General features: G+C 40.6%; 2 protein-coding genes across 6 annotated transcripts in view; both read left to right on the top strand.

Moving 5' to 3' along the window:
* Window positions 1-17,071, top strand: part of lamb2l (laminin, beta 2-like) — a 51,475-nt gene extending 34,404 nt beyond the window's left edge. For all 3 annotated transcript variants that reach the window (XM_028016865.1, XM_028016856.1, XM_028016875.1), the window contains 21 exons: window positions 1,164-1,304; window positions 1,478-1,639; window positions 2,066-2,187; window positions 3,663-3,783; window positions 4,420-4,612; window positions 4,706-4,849; window positions 5,851-6,082; window positions 6,180-6,343; window positions 7,028-7,252; window positions 8,624-8,838; window positions 8,934-9,030; window positions 9,655-10,027; window positions 10,102-10,286; window positions 11,220-11,467; window positions 12,289-12,495; window positions 12,577-12,721; window positions 12,856-13,063; window positions 13,811-13,952; window positions 14,074-14,250; window positions 14,651-14,813; window positions 16,387-17,071. In XM_028016865.1, coding sequence (XP_027872666.1) covers window positions 1,164-1,304; window positions 1,478-1,639; window positions 2,066-2,187; window positions 3,663-3,783; window positions 4,420-4,612; window positions 4,706-4,849; window positions 5,851-6,082; window positions 6,180-6,343; window positions 7,028-7,252; window positions 8,624-8,838; window positions 8,934-9,030; window positions 9,655-10,027; window positions 10,102-10,286; window positions 11,220-11,467; window positions 12,289-12,495; window positions 12,577-12,721; window positions 12,856-13,063; window positions 13,811-13,952; window positions 14,074-14,250; window positions 14,651-14,813; window positions 16,387-16,523 — 3,801 coding nt within the window. In that variant the 3' untranslated portion in view covers window positions 16,524-17,071. The remainder of the gene's footprint in view (window positions 1-1,163; window positions 1,305-1,477; window positions 1,640-2,065; window positions 2,188-3,662; window positions 3,784-4,419; window positions 4,613-4,705; window positions 4,850-5,850; window positions 6,083-6,179; window positions 6,344-7,027; window positions 7,253-8,623; window positions 8,839-8,933; window positions 9,031-9,654; window positions 10,028-10,101; window positions 10,287-11,219; window positions 11,468-12,288; window positions 12,496-12,576; window positions 12,722-12,855; window positions 13,064-13,810; window positions 13,953-14,073; window positions 14,251-14,650; window positions 14,814-16,386) is intronic.
* Window positions 17,072-22,140: 5,069 nt separating this feature from the next.
* lamb2 (laminin, beta 2 (laminin S)) overlaps window positions 22,141-24,477 on the top strand; it is a 53,299-nt gene continuing 50,962 nt past the window's right edge. The window contains exons 1-2 of one of the 3 annotated variants that reach the window (XM_028023971.1): window positions 22,141-22,296; window positions 22,630-22,691. In XM_028023971.1, coding sequence (XP_027879772.1) covers window positions 22,661-22,691 — 31 coding nt within the window. In that variant the 5' untranslated portion in view covers window positions 22,141-22,296; window positions 22,630-22,660. The remainder of the gene's footprint in view (window positions 22,297-22,629; window positions 22,692-24,477) is intronic. The other 2 variants (XM_028023953.1, XM_028023963.1) reach the window with 2 other exon arrangements.

Genomic DNA, 24,477 nt, shown 5'->3' with positions numbered 1-24,477 from the left:
GAAAAGATGATAACCAGAATCACCCTTTCCTGTAGCTAATCTAGTCTCATGTTACACTCTTCATTCTTTCTCACTTCTGTAACTGCTTTTACACATTTCTTTGTCTTTTTTATCATTCTTTGGTCCGTGTCCTACATGTAGTCCTAGAAGCAAGCTCTGACAGTCCACACTTGCAACATCTCTGCAGCAGGAATGTGAGAAGAACTGAGTTCAATGACTACAGTGGCTACAGTGCAAGGCACGTAGTGAAGCGTGACAATTTTATGTCCTGCTGGTTAGACTTCTCCTGGAGGGAAAATAAACACGTTCAGTAAAGATTTAGAGGCATGCAGCAGATACAGTTGGAACTAGATATTACTGAAAATACAATCCATAACCTGCCTGACATTAAATCAGACTGAATGTTCCGTTTTTTAGCTCTCTTATATTCATTAACATTATTTCTAGCAGCAGTGGAGAGAAAGAAATTCTCTAAATTGTTTCAGTGTGTTAAAACAAAACTTCAACAGACTGTGAGGATATTGACATGACTATTGTAAAACAAGTCATCTTTGGAATTACTAAACCACTGATGTACATTTGCAATTTATCAGTCCCAGTGGGCACCGTTTAAAAAAACAAGAGAAAACAAAATGGCCAAAGTCGTTCCACTGCATGAGTGTGGGAACAAACACCTCTCCACAAATTATACACCTGTCTCATTACACCTACAATTTTCAAAAAAATCTATAAGAACTAATAACAGAGTGCGTAAATCTTTTTACATAAAATAAAATACTCACTATAGTATAGCTCAATATGGATTTAAACCAAATAGATCAACTACACAACTTTTCAATAGAAAATATCACTGCTTTATTGGAACAAAAATAGCTTACAATTGGAATATTCAATACATTACGACAACTCCGAAACTTGGTATCAGAAGAACAAAACTAAAATTGAATAGGAATTATTTGATGGACAGATGTATATATAATCTTCAAAATTAATAGAGCCACTAAATATTTGACAGCACAGCAACAACGTTTCTCCTCAGTTTTCACTAACATCTTTTGTAAAAACTGGGAAACTTCAGCTTCAATAAATAAAAACAAGTTTGAGCTCAAATCTCCCACATGCTGAGGTTAACATGGAGCTTATTTTTTCCGTCTCGCCCTCAGGGCCAGGTCCGCCCGCAAGCAGCAGACGACTGCATTCAGCAGCTCAGCAACCAGGCCAGGAGGCATCGGCGACACCGGCGCATTTCAAGCCTGCAGCAGTCTCAGGCAGCGCTGAGACGCATCCGGCAGCTTCAGCAGACAGTAGGATTCTGACTCACCTTTTAACCTTTATTGAAGGATTTGCTCAGTAGATAGACAAACACAAATGAGTACATAATTATCTATTGGAAGAGAAATAATACTACTTTGTTATAATAGAGCGAGTCTGACACCTATAGCTTCCTGTGTGAGTGACATATCTTCTTCCCACTCAGCCGGACGTCATGACGGTCCACAGAGAGCACACTCCCAGCCACATCACCACCTGGACCGGTCCCGGGTTTGCTCGCGTCAAAGACGGCGCCGGCTTGGTATTCACCATCGACAACATCCCATACGCCATGGAGTACGAAGTCATGATTCGCTACGAGCCTGAGGTGTGTTTAGGTGTAAACAGTAGCTGCGTTTCCATTACGAATGTGCAAAATCTTTGTCTATTTTCTGCTAACGTTGAATTTCCAATTGTGTTTTCATGACATTAAAATCATGTGTGAATAAGTTTGTTCACTCATCAAGTCATTACAAATCATGGCAGTGACTGATGTTAACTGTCATATGAGATATACAGTAGTTATAATTCAGCAACGCCACTAATGCTTATCATCTGTCAGCCATAGACCTACTTCCTGTTGTCTTTGTCATTTCTGCCAGTAGTAACAACTGGCTGTTGATCACGTGACTCGTGTCCATTAAGCAAATTTATTTTTGTGTTTTCAATTTGCGCAATTTTACGGTTAAGGGAAATGCAGCTTGTGACAGCTGCATTCCCAGTGAACGTGTTGTGTCACGGTGTCCTGATGCAGTCCACAGAGGACTGGGAGGCTGTAGTCAGCATCACCTCTGCTGAGCTCCCCTCAAGTCTCCGATGTGGAAACCTTCTTCCGACCGAACAGCTCTACACTGAAACCCTGCTGCACAGCAACAGGTACCGACACTAGTCATGGATGTTTGCATGCCGACCCAGAATGTCTCTGAGTGTGTGTACGTCTGAGGGAGGAGCGCCTGGATGTTTGTTGAAATAGCAAGGAGGGGGGAAAAAAAATTGCATCACTGTTGTCACTTATATCTGCCCAGGCTTGTACGCACTGTGAGACACAGGTGGGCAAACAAACTGCAGAGTATTTGTAAGAATCAGCTTTGCTTGCTGTGGTGCAGATTGTGGAAATATTACAGAACAAACAGATGGTGTAATCTGACTGTAAGGCTTTAATTTATAGGCAACCTTTCAATTCTGGGCAAGATCCATCGAGTTTGCCTGGGTTTTATAGGGACCTGATTCTGTTTGGTGTTTTATGTTGATATGCAGGGCCAAAAACATTCATACCTCTTAAAACATCAAAAGGTGCAACTCCCAGTGGTTCTTCTTTGTGTGTTAAACGGTCCAGCTAATTCCTGTTTTACTTATAGCTGATGATAAATATTTGCATGAACACTAAAAGTTTCATTTATCCTTTTTAATTTGTTTTTCTGTTCAATTTTTATGTCTAAAACTCTTCAAAAAGCTCACCACCATCTGGATATTTAGTTATTTAATTAGCAAGCCAAATATCCAGTTAAATATTTAGAAATATTTAGTTTACAAACTAAGGGCAGGGTTAGGATTACCAACTATATATTTAGCTTTAAGCTTCAACTTTTGTTTAAGCAAGCCAAATATTTAATTAGCATACCAAATATTTAGTTTACCAGTCACATTGTTAGCTCAAAACAAATTATTTAGTTAGCAAGCTAAATAATTAAAAAAATTAGTTTACTAAATAAATATTATAAAAGGGTGGAATGGTCAGCTGCAATGATCCTTTCTGTGAACCTGACAGACTTGCATTTAGACCAAAAAATTGTCTGCTCTCCCATATGTTTTTTGTGTTCCCTACATGCGGCTCTCTGCAGATTGAATTTCTTAAACATTTTCTCTTGACACGCTTCCATAAATCCCAGATTTGTTAAGTACAAAACTGACTATTGTGCTGTGGACAGATTCTCACTCCTGAGCTGTGGATCTCTGCAGCTCCTCCAGAGGTACTGCAGGCCTCTTGGGACATTTTGTGTACATTTTCACTGCATGTTTTTCTTCCTTAAATTGTTAACAAAAGCTGTTCATTTACATAACTTTGCATTTGCCCCGCCCCCCGGCATTGACTGTAAAGAGAAGGTGTGCAGACAGAAACTCTCATAAGCCAGCTTTTGTCTGGCTTATCTAGTTGTAAATATTTAAAGATGTGAGTCAGACAGATGACAGAACTTATATGGTTGTTTACTGTATTTCTTTTTATTATTCACGTTCCTAATTAAATAAATATTAACAAATGATGGCTTGTAAATCAGTTGCTATTCGAGCTACTCAGAGTCTATTCCAGTGTTAGTAACTACCTGAGTACTGACTGTACTCTATTCTTCCAGATACATCCTGATGTCCAGGCCATTTTGTTTTGAGCCCAGTAATCGCTACGTGGTAGCAATCAGGTTCCAGCGACACGGAGTCGGTTACAGACACCTTACCGCTTTCATTTTGATTGACTCAGTAAGTAAGAAACCATAAACCATAAACCAGCTCTCCTCATTGCTCACAGGCAGGCATGCAGGCTTTAAAGTGGTTTATTGGTGCTCCAAATACAGATTTCTTTTTTTATTATTATTGTATCTGGTAGAAAAATGCTATGAAGATGTTTATGTTCAGTCAGGTTTGTGAGTCTGACAGCAGGAGCAGGGGCAACAGGTGCAGTTGCATACTGGTCACATGCATACTGATCTCCCCCTAGTGGTAGAAAGATGCAAATTCAGAAGTTAAGGTGATTAGGAATTTTAAGTTTTCACTTTCAGTAATCATTTCTTAAAAAGTGAGTTTGGGTTACCATTTTTAGTCGAGATGTTTCCTGGGTGAATTTCTTTTGTGATGTCTGTTATCATGAATCTCTTTTCTTTAAAAGTTTATTTCAATTAAGTTATGCATTTTTTGCATACTTAAATATAAAAAAGTGTGCTGTATCACAAGAAATTCTTTTTTGTAACGAGATCATTCAGAAACACTTTGTCCAACTTAGTATTTAAGAGGAAAAAAGCTTGAATTTGCTGCTAATGGTTAGACTGTTGAATAATCCTTCTATTCCCAGGATCCTTGTAATTCTGTAAACTCTGCTGTTTTCATTTCCCCATTTAGCTGGTTTTGATCCCCAAGTACACCGAGCTTCCTGGTTTCCACGGCAGCGACCCGGACACAGAGCAGCACCGGAAGGACATGGTCCGCTACATGTGCCTGGATTCCTTTATGATCACGCCGATGCCAATGCTGGCTGAGATGTGCACCAAACTCATCTGCGGCATCTCAGCCAACATTCACGATGGGGCCCTGCGTAAGCAGACACACTAACCGCACGGCGGACATAGACTGAGCAGATGCAGATCCAAAGCAGAGCATAAATGCATTTATTGTCTGTTGCATGCAGCATGTCAGTGCGACCCGCAGGGTTCCATCAGCGGCGAGTGCGATAAGGTCGGAGGTCAGTGCCGCTGTAAAGCTAACGTCATTGGGCGGCGGTGTGACCAGTGCGCCCCAGGAACCTACGGCTTCGGAGTGAACGGCTGCAATGGTGCGTCTGTTCTTAGGACCTGTGAGGACTAACAACTGCAGGCCTTCAATTGTGGTTGATGATTAGACGTAATTATTTATAATAGGTTAGTATAGAAGGCTATTATCTTTAATCCTCTGAAACATTTTGAGAGGAAGGCACTTTGGCATGAGCAATCATAATTTTTCCTGTAATTTTCTCTGTAAGCAGACTGCTATTTAGTCTGAATGGAAGGCCTTGGTATCCACTTCAACATATTATACTGGATACAATAATCCATTTGAGTAACTAGTACTCAAGTGGATAAGAGAAATTTGAATTTTTGTCCCTTATTCTGAAACCAACATAGACGCAGTTTTGAAAATAAAAACTCTTAGTAATCCCTCCTCACTTCTTGGAAAAGAAGGCCATCACTGTTGTTGAAACAGTTTGTCCACTTTAAAGCAGAAATACTGAAGATAAACAGGAAGACATTAAATGGGATGTATTATGCAAAATTCACATTTTGCACATTTTTGTGTTTCCACTTGGGTCTCTACCACTAAAAAACAACTTAAGCACTTAAAAAACAACACCCAGTTGGTTTTTCGCAATATTAATGTTTTTTTGGTGTCTGATATTTAAGGCAGTTCAAAAAACTCTGGGATGTAATGTCACAAATCAGCAGACACCGTCCCTCAACTAGATACCCCAGCTGCGCTCTGCTCGTCACCTAGCCACCCAAAGAGCTTCATCACGTTTGATCAGCTGCTGGTTAAAGTGCACTGTACAATGGCTGCTGGAAAAGAATAATGCTTTGTTGTTGACTTACCATCTAGAAATCACTTGCTGCATTGTGCATTGGTTGTGCAGGAGGCTCCACTTTTGCTTTTCAAAGATTTACAGTGTATAATTGTGCATCGGTTTGCAGCCGTTTTCAGGTGCAAGTGTAACTGTTGACTTGGGGGCGTGGCCAGCAGCAGCAGCTTATTTGGATTTAAAGTGACAAGAAGCATAACTGACCGCCCCTCTCTCTTTTTCAGCCTGTGACTGCCACCCAGAGGGCTCCTTCAGCCACCAGTGTGACCCGGTTACAGGTCAGTGTCCGTGCAGGCAGGGAGCCACCGGGCGCCAGTGCTCCGACTGCCAACCGGGCCAGTGGGGCTTCCCCAGCTGCAGCCCCTGTCAGTGTAACGGCCACGCCGACCTCTGTGACTCCCGGACAGGAGAGTGCAGAGGCTGCAGGGACAACACAGCGGGTCACCTCTGCGAACGGTGGGAAATTTTTTTTAAAAAACTTCCTTATTGCCTTTTGCTGCTTGGCTGCAGGTCTGTTGCCAGATGCATAAATATCTCTCTTCGTTCTCCACAGCTGTGTGGAAAGTTTCTACGGCAACCCAGTGCTCGGCTCGGGGGATCACTGTCATCCCTGCCCCTGCCCTGGAAACCCTGGTTCCAACCACTTTAATGGCCATTCCTGTCAAGCTGACCACACCTCTGATCAGATCATATGTTACTGCAAACCAGGCTATACAGGTGAGCTGGAACGTTATCATAATCATGTTTTACTCTTTCATTTTTTTCTAAGTACAATGCTTTTTTTTTTTCAAGTGTAGGATTTCAGTTTGTATTCTCCCCAAAGCGGATGTGTTTTACTTTGCAGTCATGTTTCCCTTCCTGTCTCACTCATGACATTACAGACCCCAGTCACAGGGAATGGCTAGCGGTCTGCAAGGCCCTGTTGACTTTAATGCGTTTGAATTGCTGAGTACATCATGTGACCCGATTTTCCTTTGGATCAATTTCCAAGTCGGATCCTGTGTGTTGTGGGTCTTATAGTTGTAATTAAACCATGTATCATTTTCCTTCCATTTCACATTTCTGCTCTGCTTTATGTTGATTTGTTACATTAATCACCAATAAAGTACATTGAGGGTTTTAGTTTTGAAGTGACAAAACATTCTTTTTGAGATAGGCGAGTAAAATCTTTAGGTTTTCTGAATTTGAATTTTGTGACATTGTCAGCTGTTGGTATCTTTCCTGCAGTGGACAGCAGTCTGAAGTTAAAAGAATTCATGTTAAAAATGATTTCAACTTAGCAGAAATATCCCCGGTAGCCTGGCTGTTAGCTTTGCATATGATAGAAACACATATAAAAACATCTAATGTTGCTTTATTAAATATCAACCACCCCACGATGGCCATCTATTCCTGTCCAAGGTCCTCGCTGCGATCAGTGTGCTCCAGGCTACTACGGCAACCCAGAGCAGCCCGGTGGACAGTGTCTCCGCTGCGAGTGCAATGATAACATCGACCCCCAGGATCCGGAGTCATGTGACCCCAGGACTGGGCAGTGCCTCAGGTGCCTGTACCACACGGACGGGCCGTCCTGTTCCCTGTGCGAGGAAGGATACTTCGGCAACGCTTTGATCAGGGACTGCAGACGTGAGTGATGAGAAATAATAATTATACAATTATACAATTGACGCTGTTTCTTTAAAGTATGCCATTTTTAGAAAAGCTCTTTTTTCTTTCTTTTTTTTTTTTTTTTTACATATTTGCTAAATATGTCGCTATTTTGTGATGCTATCAGACAGATAATCTTTGAATAGATCTGTCTTCTCCTCCCAGAGATGCTATTGCAATCTGCAGAAATACACCGCTCTCGATCACAAGCATGATTGTCAGCGCCAAGACCCTCCTCCTGGCTCTGATTGGTTGTTTCTGGCTGAGCAGTGTTTGTCTGCAGTTAGTACTGGGAGAACTGGGTGAAGGCAGAGGAGCGCTTTCTTTTTTCACAGATATCTCTTACTATGCTAACACAATAAAATGACAGTTTTAACAAACATGTATAAACATACTTTTTTAATAAGAGTAATGTACTGCAACTTTAAGGTTTGTTACCGTGGTTTTAAGGAAGCTAACTCTGTCTTTGGTATTAAAGCAAATGGTCAGAAGTAAATTTCCTTTTCATTCTTAAAACACATAAACAATCTGGATAGATACAGATACTCCTGGATGTATAAAATACTTTTTATGTGGAGGCGGTGAGTCTGTTGACAGAGAGCTGTCAGCCAATCAGAAGTCTGGAATTTCAGTATTTCAGTTTCCTGCACAATATTTCCTTTAAACAAAGCACTTAGCACCACAATCCTGAACGATCTGGTAGATGGAAGTAAACACACATCAACTCCTCCAACAAAGGCATAACTTAGCAAGAAGAATGTTAGCATATAAAAAACATTGAGCTGGATACCAGCTTTGATTATTAGCTTTGGTTATTAGCAGTCAGTGACTTCTTATTACTGCTATCCAGGTTTGTTTGCATCTTTCCATTGGTATTTTAAAAATGAATTTTTAGTGATGAACTCTAATTAAATATACAACCACAAACATGTCACAGAAAATTTTATTTTCCTGTGGGATCGATAAAATATTTTTGAATCTGACTGAATACTTGGCCTCTTCTCATCATGCAAAGAAAACCGCCGAGATCTCTGGCTATGTAAACCTTTAGCTCATGTAGCCAGATTGCTGAATCTTTCTGAAACTTTCACATTTCCAAAATATCATCCAGTCAGAACAATCATGTTGGCATAAATGGGAAAAAAAAGAAACTCTCTCTCTCTCTCTCACACACACACACACACACACACGCCCCCCACACACACATACAATTATGATCTCCTAAAAATGTATTTTCAAGCTAATTAAATTTCTGCTTGCTCATAAAAACAACAGCTTGCATATGTGGAAAATACAGACACAAAGTAGACCCCAAGATCTGCTCCTTATCTGTCCTTTGCCTTTACCCAGGGTGCACCTGTGTGACTGCTGGCACTGTGGAGTCAGCCTGCAGTGAAGGACAGTGTCTCTGTGACCACTACACTGGGGCCTGTCCTTGCAGGGGGTCTGTGATGGGCAACAACTGTGACCAGTGTGCCCCCAACCACTGGAATTACGGTCAGGCTGAAGGCTGCCAGCCGTGCAACTGTGACCAGCGGCATTCTGAGAGGGACCGGTGCAACATGGTGAGGAAGAGCGAAAGCATCTAAAAATAATTTTAAAACAATTTAAATCTTTGAAAAATATCATCAGGACGTGCATGTTTCCACCACCCCTGCAGTTCACAGGCCAGTGTCCGTGTTGGCCCGGTTTCGGAGGACAACGTTGCACCGAGTGCCAAGAGCACCACTGGGGCGACCCAGAGGTGGAGTGTAGAGGTAAGTCGGAAAGCAGAAGGAGACACCTGGTGGAACTGCACGTCTGCAGAGCTCATCATGTGAACTACTGCTCAACCCAGAGCTCTGACAAAACGTCCCTGTGATGACGTGATGAAGGCGAGGTGTTGGAAAGAGCTTCTTAAAGAGAAGCTCCTGCTTTCTTTAAGAAAAGAGCAGGAAGGCTTGCAAATCTAAAGACTTAGCGAGCCTTTAGATTGCAAAGTCAAATTTCTTTTAAGTCATGTTTGGATTTCAATTACAAATGTGCGCAAGGAACAGCAGGTGAGTGAGAGTCAGTAGATAAGTAGCTTTAGTTGCCCACCTGAGGTCATCGACGCTCTGTCCAATCAGCTGGTGGATCTGTTCCACGTTCCCCATATCAATCAGGACTCGTACCTGGGGGAGTAACATAGAGAACTAATATTCTCTATGTTACTCCTGGAAATTAAATAATACTGCTCCTCCAATTTTTTTATAGAAATTGAAGCAGTTTGGTGAATGCTCTTTGAAAAAATATTTGAAACTTCCAAGTTTTCACCCTAAAGGTTTTCATTGGAATTGGCCGAGGGAACAGCAATCGGTGCACTGCTGATTACTATCATATTTCTCTCTGCTTCCTTCCAGAGTGCTCCTGTCACCCGCTGGGCTCACAGACACGCCAGTGTAACCGAGCGACAGGGCAGTGCGATTGCAAGGACGGGATGGCGGGGCTCCGGTGCGATGAGTGCGCACGCGGCTTCACGGGCGTCTTCCCCAACTGTGTCCCGTGTCATCAGTGCTTCGATCAGGCGGACGACCACTTGTGCCAGATCAGAAGAGACTTGGAGCACATCCAGTACGCTGTCCAGAAGATCCTGGAGAGCGGGATCACGCCCGGAGTCGGGATCAACCGCATCATGGAGCTTGAGCAGAAGCTGAACCAGGTGCGAAACCTGATTGATACGGGGAGCACGGAACAGATCCACCAGCTGATTGGACAGAGCATCGATGACCTCAGGTGGGCAATTAAAGCTACTTATCTACTGACTCTTAGTCACCTGCAGTTCTCTAAATGCTAAAAATGTCTTTCAGACCTGAGATTGTTCTCATTAACTCACGTCTGGCGGGAATCGATCAAGACACAAACAAAACTAAAGAGGCGGATGAGGTCTTAAAACGCGCTCTGACTGACCTGGAGAAAGAACTGATGGATGTCAATGCTACGCTGGCTCGCAAACAGGAGCTGCTGGACAAGTACCTCACCTCAGGATTTTCAGGTATCCACCGGCAGATCTTAAAAAAAATATCACACTTCATGCAGCTTCATTTGTAACGACAGTAACCCCCTGTCAGTCATGTGTAATAGCCCCTAAAATAAATTCAACCAGTGCTGACCCTTTTTCAGTTCTATGGCGTACTTTACAGTGACAATGAAGCACTTTTTCACATATTTTTCCTTTATTTCACACCAACCCCACTTGGAGTGTTGATGGTTGGGAGTTAAACGGTTCCTCCTGGTATTCCTCTTTAACAGGCAGCTTACAGGCTAATGAGGTCTAGTGGTTGTTGTTTCAGAGTTGGTGCCAAGATGCATCTCAGATGCATCTAAAATGCTAAGAGCAAAAGCAAAATGAGCTTTGGAGATTTATTCAGCTAGTTTGCCATCCTGCTCATTGGGTTTGGTAGCAAAACCCAAAACCGAGTGAGTCTTTGTAACAGTCTAGATGTGGAATAATATTTTCTGGTAGCTGCTTCCTGAATGATCAGTAGCACATGTCTGCTTTGCTTGAGCCACATGTAGGCCTTTGGCAACAGGCAATTAATCAATTAATGATCAATTTAAATAAGCCTGAAGATTACTATTTTTTATTTTGTTTACAGAGATATTATAATCCATTCATGGTTTTGGTTACATGTGACTTTTATTTCCATTTTATTTACTGCTTTTAATGGGGTTTTATTTTGCATATTTAAATTATCTTTCAGTTCCAGTGTTAAGAGTTCTTTATGAAATTTATGTATTGGTCTTTCATTCAATTGTCAACGTAACACTTGGAAATGGTCATAAAATAACAGTATTATTGTTTATCACAATAATTACTGAGACCATTTCTCATCCAACAAAGGTTGTTACCGTGACGTGTGTAGCCACATGTTTTCTCGTCTTTCCCATTTTGAAGTGGCATATCTTTGCTCCTCTATTCCACCAGATCAGTTTGACAAAGTGAAGAAGTACTACCAACTGTCACAGCAGGCTGAGGAGAGGTGCAACGCCTCGGTGTTGTTTCCTACCAGTCCAGTTGAACAATCCAAACAAAATCGAGGGATTACCGAGAAGATGCTGAACGCCACAAAGGACGAGCTCCTCCGGAATCTAACCGCTCACAACAATTCATTAAACGAGCTGCATCAGAAGACCCAAAACCTCAGTGAGACGGTCCGACATCTCAGCCAAATGGTAAACAGTGCAGACACTCAGGAGGAGGTTGATAACCAAAAGAACTATCAGAAAACCCCAACATTCAGTTTCAGATACCCGGTGCTGCATGAAATAGATTAATATGATTTTTATTACAAAAATATGAGACTACTGATAAGTGGAGCATATGTACACCAGTGACTTGTGCAGAGGTTCATTACGGGCGAGGTTCTGACTGCAAAAATAGAAGCTCATTCTGCAATTTTGACTTTAATTGAAACAATCCGTTTTTTAAAAACCTTTTAATCAGTTCCATACTGTTAAAAGTAAAACAGCAAAGCAATAACTTAATTAACTTAATTAAATTAACTTAATTAATTGTAGCAATCATAAAGTTAATTAAGTTATGGAACCAATTCACCCATGATCACAACAGTAACACAAAATGTTGGGATAAAACTTTAAGGTCTTATCGCCCACACCTACTTCGAACTGTAATTTCAAACTTTATTGTATAAAGATATTGAATGAATGACAATACAAGCAAGGAACCAGAGAATAATAATAGTCAAACATTCGGTTTCACCTATAATTTATAGTTCTAAATACCTGTCTTGGTTAAAGCAAAAATTTGGTAAAGAAAAGTCTAAATAAACTTTGCCACCTCAGAGTCACCAAAATAAAACTGGTAACCATATGTGTTGTTAAATTATTGTGTGTGTTCCTGCAGCAGAATATTTTGCATACCGTTTTTAACCCAATTAAACAAATATTAAGGAATATGTTGCTTTAAATTTTGACCTTAAGACGTGTTTTATTTTTGTAGTCGAACTTCTTTTAAATCTCATTTCTCTTTTAAGGTGTGTGGTGGTGCTAGTAATGACAGCCAAAATGGCAGCTGCTCTGACAACCGGTGTGGTTGCCATGACAATCAGGGTAACTTTGTTTGTGGAGGAGAGGGATGCGATGGGACAAAGAGTTCTTCTTTGACTGCGCTGAAGGATGCCACAAACCTCACCGACAGTCTGAAAGCTGCCATGAAGGAGCTGCAGGGCGTCACTAAGAAGGTAGTGAAGCTTTCAGTAACCATCCTACCTACTGTTAGTACACAGGCTGGTGTATTTGATTGTTTTATTCCTTGGGCCCAGCTTCAGGACATAGCTTCCCAGACCCAGGATGTGAAGAACCGGACAATGAACGCTCTGGAGAAAGCCCAGAAGAAGAAAGAATACTTTGAAAAAAGCAATAAAGACCTTAAAGACTTGATTAAGACCATCAAAGACTTCCTTACAGGTCTGTGGATGGATGCTTTCAGGTCGAACTTTGCCCTGACGATCATTAGATTAACAAAGTTTTTTCTTTTGGGGTCTCTGTCTGTCTGTCTGTCTGTCTGTCTGTCTGCCTTGTCTGTCTGGTGTGCTGAGCAGAGGAGGGAGCAGATCCTGAGAGCATCCAGAAGGTAGCCCAGCAGGTCTTAGATATCAAGCTGCCGATCAACAGGACCACTGTGGACAAACTGATCAACCAGATCAACAGCAGCATTGCCAATCTCACCAACGTTCAGGACATTATGAATCAAACTTCGCAGCTCATCCGCAATGCTCAAGACCTGATGAACAAAGCTAAAGAGGCAGAGTGAGTTGTACTTCCAGCATTACATTTCCAGAAGATTCCAGAAGGCATTGTGACCCTGTCTCTCTCCTCGTTTAGAAACACTTTGTCATCTGGGACTAACCTTCTACTCAAAGCAGTTTTTCACCTTTATTCTGCCAAATTAAATCAGTCATTCTCCTCAGTTTTTCCGCGGCAATTCATTCAATGTTAACAGATCTCCAAATTTTTTGTACTAATGCATAATTGTTAGTTTATTGCAAATTTTTCCCCAAAATTGTAAAAAAATAAAAATAAAAATGGGTTCTAGTGATGCTAACTCCCACCTGCAGGTGGCAGTATTTCTTACTTCGGCTACACTGCTTCCTCAGGCTTCCTTGATGTCAAGTTATAGTCTGTGATCACAATGGAAAGTAACAAAAAGTCACACTTACTGTCATACATAAGCACAAATATTGCAAATTCACTGCAAATGTTTCTAAATTAGCATCACAATATCTGTCATTTTAATTGCAAAACAACACAAAAACAATCAAGAAATCCTTTGGGGGACTGATCAGTGTGAAAATATCCTCAGTATTATTTCATTTTAAGAAAACTTATTAAAGTTTATTCTTACTTAGGCAGCTCATTGTTGATATTTTACCCATAGTTTGCTAATAGGTTTTAGCAATACCCTTCAGAACATTGATAACCTTGATGTGGTCCAAAATGCAGCTTAAAGTTTTTAATAGTTTGATTTCAAACTGTTTTTCTGTCATTCCTGTCCAGGAGACAAGCAGTGGGTGTGAGGGATCTGGTCAATAGCACCAAACAGGCCTTAAATGTCTCTGAAGTGGCCATAGAGAAAGCAAAGGCAGCCCTGAAGGAGGCCCGGGACAACCTGAACAGGACCAAGAACTCCACTGCTGAGGTGCAGCATGATTGATCTGTGCAGGGTGTTTTACCCACTGCTCTGTAAAGGGTTTTAGCATGTCTCTTCATATCCTTTCATTTGTCCTTTGTCTTCTCCATTGTGACAATTGGCATTGCAGGTGGAAAATGGGTTGGTGCAGCTTGAGGACAAGCAGATGGACATCATGATGCGTCTAACCAATCTGTCCAAGGGGGTGGAAGCCCTAAAAAACAAGACAGAGATAAACAGACTAATGGCAAAGGACGCCATAAACCTGGCTAACAACGCCAGTCACCAGGCATCCACACTGGAGCAGGTCAGTAAGTAGGGAGTCAATATAGGTCCAGTTCAAAGAGTAAAGAAACGTTAATGTTGGGATTATATCACAAATGTGAAAAAATCTGTCCCTCCAGAATGTTGCAATGTTTTTTTGTGCCTGTTGCTCCCTAAAATTCTCAAAGTTATTATCAAAATCAAAGTTGCAGAGATGTTTTTTGTTCATAGCATGGTCTTTAAAAAGAAGCTGAAATTTCAGCACATAATCTTCACAAAAAAGACAAAGTTTTTAAATGAATAGGTTGCTCTAAAAAGCAACATAAAATTCTGTAATATTGTCCACAAACAAAGAGAGACACGTAGGGGTTGACTGCTGTGTTGTTTAGTCAAAATAAAGTTTTCATGTTCGCATTGAACTAATATGGTCTGTGCTCTGCCAGGAGCTAAATGTAACAGAGAAACGTTACCGTGAGCTGCAGTTGAAGATGGAGACTCTTGGCAGCTCTGGAAGTCTGAACAACATCCAACAGAAGGTCAAAGATATGACGAAGGCTGCAGAAGATCTCCTCAGTAAAGCCAATAATGGGATAAATGATCTTGACAGTGAGTATCTAGAACTTGGCAACTGTCCTTTAAATTGGTGTACAGAATATTTGGAAATCATCTTTATATGCAGATTTGTGCTTATAAAAATCGCCACAGATTCTCTGACATTTTTTGTTTGGTCTTGCGTTCATGATAAAATTCCCTGATACGTCAAAATAAGTATGTTTAGAATTGTTAGTCCTAAATGGTGGACCAAATTGCTGAGCTGTCTTTTAATATGCTCAAGGTGGTGCTGTGAAAAGTATTTACCCCGTACAGAATTCTTCTGTTTTAGATTTTTCACACTTCGATGTTTTTGGTCAAACAACATTTTATAGCAGGCAAAATTGATTTAAGTACAAAATCTAATTTTCAAACTTTGATTTGATTTATTAGAGAGAAAACTATTCAAATCAATCTGACCTCATGTGGAAAAGTAAGTGCGCCCTAAAATCTAAAGACTGTCTGTGCCGACATTGGTGGAAATACTTTGTCATTAAAGGTTTGAGACGACTGGCAATGAGTCTTTTTCTTTTTTTACTGTTGAATTGTTCTAGCTCAGCCACAGTGGGAAGTTCAGCTACCTGAACGGCCTGTATGTGGTCGAGTTACTGCATGCCAATCACATTTGACTGGTCTTTGATTTGACCAATTTTTCTTTTAATGATCTGTTTAGACACAAACTTGTTGATGTTCTTTGGATCATTATTAAATTATGCTTTGGCTTAAGGTCTGGAACTGACAGATGGAGTTTATCCTTCAGGATTTTCTGAAAGAGAACAGAGTTAATCTTTCCGTCAGTTAGGAAGAGATGTCTAGGTCCTGACAGAGGAGGCGTCACACTACCACCGCCATGTTTGACTGTTTCTTAAAAATGTATCATGAGATGTATCATGCCTTACATGATGAGATGAATCTCTGAGATTCTGTTGTTCTGGGTTTGTTATGAGTAGCTGAGAGTCGGTGATGCTCTTGAAGTAATTTTGGAAGGTTCTACTCTGTTCCATGTCGGTAAATAAATCATTGTACTCTTGTTTGTTGTTTCCACTAAGCGGGTACTGCACAGATTTTTGTGGTTTGGACAATTGTCTGTGAATGGTGAGGTACAGATTGTACAGGTTGTATGAGGTTGTTATTGGGGTGAAGCTTCTGACGTCGCACAAGACAATCCATTGACAGGAAAACATCACGACCTGTGACAAACATTCACCACTTTTGTTGTTGCATTTATATAAAACCACTAAGTGTTTTCTTGTGCGGCCCAACTGCTCAGTGACTGTCCGACTGATGGTGGAATGCTCTCCCGAATACCTCGGACCATAAAATTGCATACTGAACTGCACCAACCTGTGCTGGATCGCTCAATGGAAACAAAGCATTGGAAACTGGAATCTACCCAACATTATTTACTTTGAATTGTTCAAGTTTTGTTGAACAATTTGAATTGTTGAATCAAAGTTCCAGCTGCAGTGGAGCTCATTGTGTTCTTTTTTTATTCATCAATTCTTTTTCCATGCCTTCCTGCAGATGACCATATGTGTATCCTGCTGTTCAACTTGTTGAATCCCAGTGTTTTTGTTTTTTTGTGCAGAACTAGGGGAATTATTGAAAAACAACGAGGAGCGGATGAAGGAGCAGCTTGTGGAGCTGGAGGGCCTGAAGCAAAACGCCACTGATGTGAGAGACCAAATTCAGAAAGGAGTGCAGAAATATAGTACCTGCTCGTGATGATGTCACAATCTTACCTGTCTTGCCTGTGGCCGTAGTGGAGCAGCTCAGTCTGATGCTGCGACTGGAAACAGGCAGACATCACCTTTAACAAAGAAAAGCTGTTCAGGAGCTACCTCCTTTATGATCATTGGATTTCAAGTTTTACATTCTACCTGTCAAAGTGTTATAGCCCATATACGACCATATTCATGTACTGAACTGTTCTCTCCTAGTTATCGCCTATACAGTGTTTGATATTTGTATTTAAGCTATTTCAACAAGCAGATTACTCATAGTGGTCATTTACTTCACTGTACAGACCACAGTCAGCGACTTTCTCCAATTCATGTTTAATAAATTTCACAAATATATCAAATATGTTATCGGAAAGTTATTTTCACCAAATGTATCAGAACATTACATTTAACAAATATGAGAAAAGCTTTGTATTAAACTAAATTTGATGTTTTCTGTTTAAAAATATAATAAAAATTGTGTTTTGCTCATAAGATATTTCATCACAGATGTATTTGGGTAGCTGAATAAATCTGATCTTGCAATATAAACTTGTCTCTCCTTGTTCTAGTGGAGTTTCTTACATTTTGAGGTTGTAGAGATGTCATTTATATCTCTTACCATTAAGGGGCGCCCTAACCTTTAAAAAGCATGTACCTCAATTTGTCCTCAGTCTTTTTTCTTATCAGCTTCAGTAAGAATGGTCAGACTGGAAAGCGGGTTATGAGTGAGAGGGAAACCTGTGGCAAAGTTTGTCCAGCCGGGTCTCTATTCACTCTCTTTGAGTTTATAGTAATAGTATTTTTTGTTTTATTTGTAGGCGCCTTCTTCGGCATTGAAGAACACCGTAAAATATACACAAAATCAATTAACAGATATAACAATAAATAATAAAATCACTTGAACAGAAAGAGCAAAAGGCATTAGATAGAACAAGCAGTTATAAACAAATGTGTTATGAGTTGTGATTTGAAACGGGGGAGTGAATCTATTGGGATGGTAATGAATTCCAGAGACGGTGAGGAATGTTTACACAATGTTATTAAGTTGTGATTAAAACAAATAACAATGTGGGGTTTTTTTTAAGTAAAGCTTTCTATTCCATCTCCAAACATGAATATCCAGTTTGTTCTCTTCAGAAGGTGAAGAAATATTAGGCAGTTTGAAATAATACCACTGTCTGTATTTATTTACTGTGTGAACTGAAACATGTTTAGAGATTTTACCATAAGTAACTGGAATAATATTGAGTCAGTTTCTAAGAACTGCTTCACGTCTATGTTGCTGACTCAATAGATGGTTCTTGTTTCTTGATCCTGAAGAGAGCTTGTGACTGCTATTAAAACAGGAATACATGTCAGAAATATCTTAGTTGCATATTATTCTCACCTCAACGCGTACCAGTAAACAAGTGAGATGGGAAAAGTCAGTTCAGTTTTCATTTAGTTGCATATTACACTGCCTGGACAAAAATGTCACTGCAAGAAAAAAGGTTACATGTCTCATGTTCTGCTGGACGATCTTCAGCTTTGAATTCAGCAGATATTCACTGTGGCATTGTTTTCTATAAGCTTCTGCATCCGGTGTTGCATTAATTTTTGCATTGATGACGGAAGAGTCTGACCACTGAGCAAATCCTTCTAAAGCACATCCCTAAGGTTCTCAATGGGGTTAAGGTCCAGAATCTGTAACAGGCAGTCAAAGTTTAAAAATAATGTCATATAGTCGACGAACCACTGATGAATCCTGGAATATGGCCGTCCAATGAGGGAAGAAAACATCCTTTGATGGAATAACCTCGTCATTCAGTATCTTCAGGTAGAAGACCTGACCTAGACTTGACCAACTGCAGCAACCCCAGATCGTAGCACTGACCACACAGGCTGCTACAGTAGACACTAGTAATGATGGGTACATCACTTCCTCTCCCTTTTTTCTTACCCTGATGCACCATCACTCTGAAAGAGGGTAAATCTAGACTCACCAGACCTTCTTCCATTGTTCCAAGGTCCAACATCTATGCTTCCTTGCAGTCCTTTTCAATTAGTGATTTTTCTTATGGCTACACAGTTACTCAGTTTTCTCTGATTTATGTCAATGAGTGGGCCCTTCTTAAACCTTTTCCACGACCCAGCAGGTGTCTTTCCTCATGTTTGGGGATTTTGTAAGGAAACTTTGCCAAGCATTCCGATGCAGTAAAGTTGCTCCACAATCCCTTGTGTGTGTTAAATAACACTGAATCTTTGCCATTGTTGGTAATGTTTGATATGTGAATGGACATTTTCTGTTATTTTTTTTATGTATTTATTTTTTTGTCTCAATTTCTTTTGCTTTTGTTCCCCACAAGTTTTCCAATTTTGGTTTTTATTTCAAATCATTTTGCATATTTTCAGCTGAGCACTCTATTATTGTTTTCGACTTGGTATGTTTTCCTTTCTCCAGCCAGATTTTTATTTCATATAAGTTTTGCTCTTTATCAGAAACAACTGAGATATCAAGTGAACTGGGAGTTGGATAGAGTGTATATCTTTTCCCCAGAAGTTTTGGACTTAATCAGCTTCCACGATAAGCGATAAGCACACGTGTGGGTGTGTGTGTGTGTGTGTGTGTGTGTGCGTGTGAGTGTGAGTGCAGTAACGCTACTACAAGACAACTTAGAGCTAATTACTGACATTGACCTCTGCTTGGTTTTTTTTATAATTGACAGAGGCAGCCTTGAAGCAGACGTAGCTTCTCACTCGTCGCCTCGTTCATTGCCTTATTATTCTCAGTCTGTGCTTTTCTCTCTACGTTTTAACAAAGAGAGGCTGTCCTCGAGCTGCACAGGGAATGTGTATCATGACAGAGGGCTTTGTTTTTAAGCTCAAACACCTGCACTTGTTAGACAGAGCTACAACTCTCTGTAAAGGCTGCAGTATCATCTGTGCCCTGGAATTCTCAAACATTTGAATACAAAAAGTTAGCCACCACCTCATTAACTGAGAAGAAAATAATTCATGTTTCCAAATCCCAACATGGTGACAAACTCAGCTGCAAAACACTACAGGCGACAGTTTGATAAAGGTATAGAGCTGTTACTGCCACAAATGACTGGGACATAAACTGTCAGGAGTGCAAATCCTAAATAAACTACATGTTTATCTCTGTAGTTTAAATGTACTTTGGAGAATATTTAGTGTTTATTCTTGAATGAAAGGTTTGAGATGGCATTTTCTATAATCTTGCAAATCCTCTGCCTCAGAACAGAGATGAGGTGTATGTAGCAAACCTGCTTGTGATGTACGTTGTGGGCAAAGGTTTATTCCTGCAGCTGTCTCTATGCTTGAAATTGCATTGCAGCTATACTGAAATTGAGACTGGGGTGGTTTGGGGAACTTTAACTTTTCAACTGTGAATTCTGACGTCACGAGTGGTTCTATTTAACTTCTGCAAATTCTGATTCAGAGGGAAAAAATGCAGCGGGCCAACAAGTACAGAGGATTTCCATTCTCTGTAGCAACAGATATAAAAGAAAGAAAGCTATCTAGTCTTTTTTTAATACAACTCATGTCATCCACCTGAAAGACCAGTCTACAGTTCAGAGTGAGAAGGCAAACGGAGCATCTGAGACCTGAGCTTGCTGGTGGTTTGCTCATTGAGGACAATCAAAGGGAATTTAATCCATCCAGCAGGGAGCGCGCATTCCTGCTCCAGGACAAAATACATGGGATGACTGGAAAACATGTGATGGGACTTTATAGCAAAAGAAATCACAACCAGAATGAATTCATTTTCCTTTGTTAAATAAATAGGTTGCCTGATCCTTTTGTAAATATTTCCCTAGTCTTCAGGACTAACCATGGCATAATACTAAGAAAATATTTCTTACCTGACAGATTGGTTCTGTTTTTGTGTGATGAGTCTGCTACATGACTGCAGAAGAATTATGGGCCACTCTGCTTTGCAGAATTTTGCTCATCTCATCCACATTGCCAAAAGAACTTAATCATATTTAAGACCAGACTTTGACAAGGCCGCTTCAAAACTTACAAGTGTGCTTTGGATCACTCTCCTGCTGATTAACCCAAATGAGCTTTAATTTATGGTCGTGAACATATTTCCAGATATTACATAATGTTATTCTGCTGGAGAGCAGAATTCATGGTTCCATCATTTTTAACAAATTGTCCTGGTCCTTCAGTAGCAAGGCTCCCCTGACCATCGCTTGTTTTACTAATGGTAATGGCATTAGTCATCATGGTGTGATAATGGGATGACATTTTCTCATAAATTCTGAGTTAGTTTTAGAAGATGGTGCAGGAAATAAACCTTCCTAGATGTTTCTACTTCATCTCATCGATCCACAGAACGTTTTCCCAGAGCTGAATCTTTGTGCTCTTTTTCATCAGCTGTGGTTTTTATCTTGGAGCTCTCCCACTGATATCACTGCTGACATAATTAACATTGACCTGCAGTGACCTAGATGTTGTTCCAGGTTCTTCCGGATTACTTTTTGAAGCACTCTTGGAGTAATGTTGGTAGGACAGTCATGCAGGTTATCCACGTGTACTCCATTTGTGGCTGATCACTCGCTTTTGTTTGCTGGAATTCCACAGTCTTTGAAATGACTGATGGATGCCAATTACTTTTTTTTTTACGTCTGTTTTTGAATTTCTTTTGATTAGGGGAAGAAAAGCTCCATTTTGAGGTCTTTTAGCCTACTTCATGTTGAACTGATTTCCTCAGAATACTTGCACACCAAGCAAGTACCAAAAAAATTAGGAAGAGTCATAAGACAGGATATAAAAAAAAATCCCAGTGGTTCAAATGGGAAGCATTTAGCGAACATTTGCATACAACCTTTGCCAAACGTCAAAATGAAACTCCATTACACGTTCAGCAAATATTGTCTATGGAAGTTCGGTGAACATTAGCTAGACGTTCGTGGAACGTTTTATGAGGTTTCATTTTGACATTGGGTGAACGTTGTCTGCAGACGTTCACTGAACGTTGTTGGAGACATTTGGGGGCTGTTGTCTGAGCATTCGGATGGAATTCCACTTTTACGCTTTAAAATCCCCCAAACAAACAAACAAACAAAAAACTAGTTTCTTCTATGCTTCAAATAGTTTGTGTTTGGCTTAGTAAAACACTGAATTAAGCCAAACCCTTGGTTGGATTTAGGTATGGACTTTGGACCCTTATGATAAATATGTTACAAGTCACATTTACAAGTAACATATTTACTCATATGTAGAGTCCTCCTAATTCTGATGGGCCTTTTGGTTGTTTCCACAAATGACATTTTTCCTGCACAGCCCATTAGGTTAAAAGGTTGCCTTGCTAGTTTTTCAGTTGTACCATACTCTTCATTTTCAGATAATAAACTGATCAGTACTCCATCTGATATTCATAGCTTGGGACACTGATTTACAAACTAAAGCTACTTCAAACTGCTCCACTACTTTATCCCTGACCTGGCTACCTCACTGGACTTCTGAATTACTTTTATTGAATTACTGAGAGAACTGACTGAACCCCAAGTCCACTCACCGTGACTCCGTGACCCTGCTTCCATTGTGTCTTCTATCATGTCATCTTCTAACACCCACTCCACCCCTTTCCACCCATAGCACCTCCCTTATTACCTGGCCACTCCACTCCGCTCCGCGAGAGTCCAGCTCCGGGGTTTCCAACAGAGAGGCGCAGGAGCTGAGGGCTCCCTCACCACGGAGCTCCGCAACAAGTGCTCGGAGGGGAAACAGAGCTGCGAACATCTGAAACCGGACAAACACGGTGAGTTCACTTTCGCCCTGGTGTTTGCTAACATTTAGAGACATATTGTGCACAGTCTCTTGCTCATTTGTTTTTAAATGAAGCGCTTATGGAAGTGAGTTCTTATGAACAATGAGTCTTTCAAAGTTTGAGCTGAAGAAATAATAATAATTTAAAAAAAAAATTAAAAGAGCGTCTCCCTGTGACATCTAGAGTTAATTAAAGAAAGGCAAACGGAGCCAAACTCCTTCATAAAGTTATGTTCTTCGTGAAATAAACAAATGTGTCATGTAAACCATTAAAGCTCTCCTATAGCGGTGATATTCATTGACTTGAACCTAAATTGTTGCCTTTCCCAGGCAGCCCGGGTGGATGAGCGCTCAGAGATGCAAGCCGCGCTGTTAATGCTCCTCTGCGGTAAGTAGACTGTACACGGAGCTTTGAAGTCGGCCTCTGCTGCAGAACAAATCCTCAGAAGTGATCCAGTGAACGGGATCTCCACGTCACGGGGCTTTCTTTGATTAGCCTCTGGAAAATATGGAGCATTTATGTCAGATTAGAGATGATATACGCCTTAATGTTGCTGCTTTGCTCATCTGAGAGGTATTCCAGCGTGATCTCCTGAAGTTGTGTGGAAAGCCTAACTTATATTGCAGTTTCAGTCATTTCTTATTGTCCCCACCTGTTATTCCTAAAAGATGTATAAAAGTTCTGACAGATCCCACGCTCCCACCCGGTTGACTGCTGTGTCTTTCTGAACACAGATAAGATTGCAGATGTTTCTTTTTTAGGACCTCTGGTGCCCCCCCCCCCGCCCCCCCCCCAGTCTCCGAGGTCATCCCCTGTTCTGTCTCTCTGCATCTCTGTGGGAGGTGTCACCCTGTTTATGGTCCTCCTAAAACAGGCCAGCTGAATCCGCAAATAGAGAAACTAATTTCACACCTATATGATCGTCACCAAGCTTTTCAGACTGTGTTTGTGTTTGGTATTTTATGTGATCGAGGTTGTTAAAGTAAAGCTTTTAAAAAGGCTGAAAGTGGTGACAATGAAGTATTTCTATTATTATACAGTGCTCTGCAGAAGTATAGATACCACTTCAGATTTCTCAGATTTTGTCTCATTACAGCTACAGCCAAAGTTTTTTTCATGTACCGAAAATCAAAAAGTGTCTTGAGCATTCAGATAGTTGACCTGAGATAGAAATCACTGCTTATTGTAATATGCTGAGAAATAGCCAAGGTGCAGTCAAATCCGTCTCAACTGATAAAAGCATCTTCTTCTCCATGTTTGTTGTGTCTTTTACTTGACTTGGGGCAAACTGCAAACAGGAGTTCTTAGAATGTTCTTTTAACAATGTCTTTTACCTCTTGGCATCCACAGACCACAGATTTACTGTGCATGACTATTGATTTTTCCTTCTGAGCTATAGACGACATGTTTACATGTGCCATGTTTCTGCTGAGCTGTACGGCACAGGTCAGTGCGGTTGGATACGCTACTTTGTCTGTTTCCATTGTAAAACCGACCAGTACCACAGCATTCCTGGGTGCCCTTAAATTGTAGGTGCATAGGACAGTGGTGTGGTACAGTGAGGTGGACTTACTTGTGTCACACAGCACATGAATTGATTGAAGGACAGAAAAACATCAGGGCCTGCAACCAGCAAAAGATATAGGCTTACTAGTGTGCCACTTTTGTTGCCGCACTAGGAACATTGAGTCTAGCTCCTGCTGCCCAGTTAGGGTTCAACCAACAGTGGAAACGCTCTCCTGAATACACCGGACTGTAAAATAGCGTACTGAACTACACAAACCTGTGCCATATCACCCAGTTTAACAGAGACAATAGAGGGTCACGCTATGTAGGAAGGTTTGCAATTGTTAAACACTATTTCCATTTCACAGATGAGGGATTGGAGAGGGTTCTATAAGATGTCCCAACCTTGGGATATTGTTTTATATTCTAACACTGCTTTAAGCTTCTTCACAAGGCTTGTTGACCTCTCGGCTGGGTTCCTTGATCGTCTTAATGCTTTTTGTTCTCCAATGCTCTCTGGCAAATGTCTGAAACCCCTTCAGAACTGGCTGATTTAGACTAAGACTAAGACAGTCGCTTTTTACGAATAAGGTGTTTTATGAAGACCGTTGTTTACTGTGGATTATTGGCCTGAACAGGAATGGACAACACACTTTTCACATTTCTA

The sequence above is a fragment of the Xiphophorus couchianus genome, chromosome 1, assembly GCF_001444195.1.
Source record: "Xiphophorus couchianus chromosome 1, X_couchianus-1.0, whole genome shotgun sequence".
NCBI classification, from domain to species: Eukaryota; Metazoa; Chordata; class Actinopteri; order Cyprinodontiformes; family Poeciliidae; genus Xiphophorus; species Xiphophorus couchianus.
This window is presented reverse-complemented; position numbering and strand designations above follow the sequence as displayed.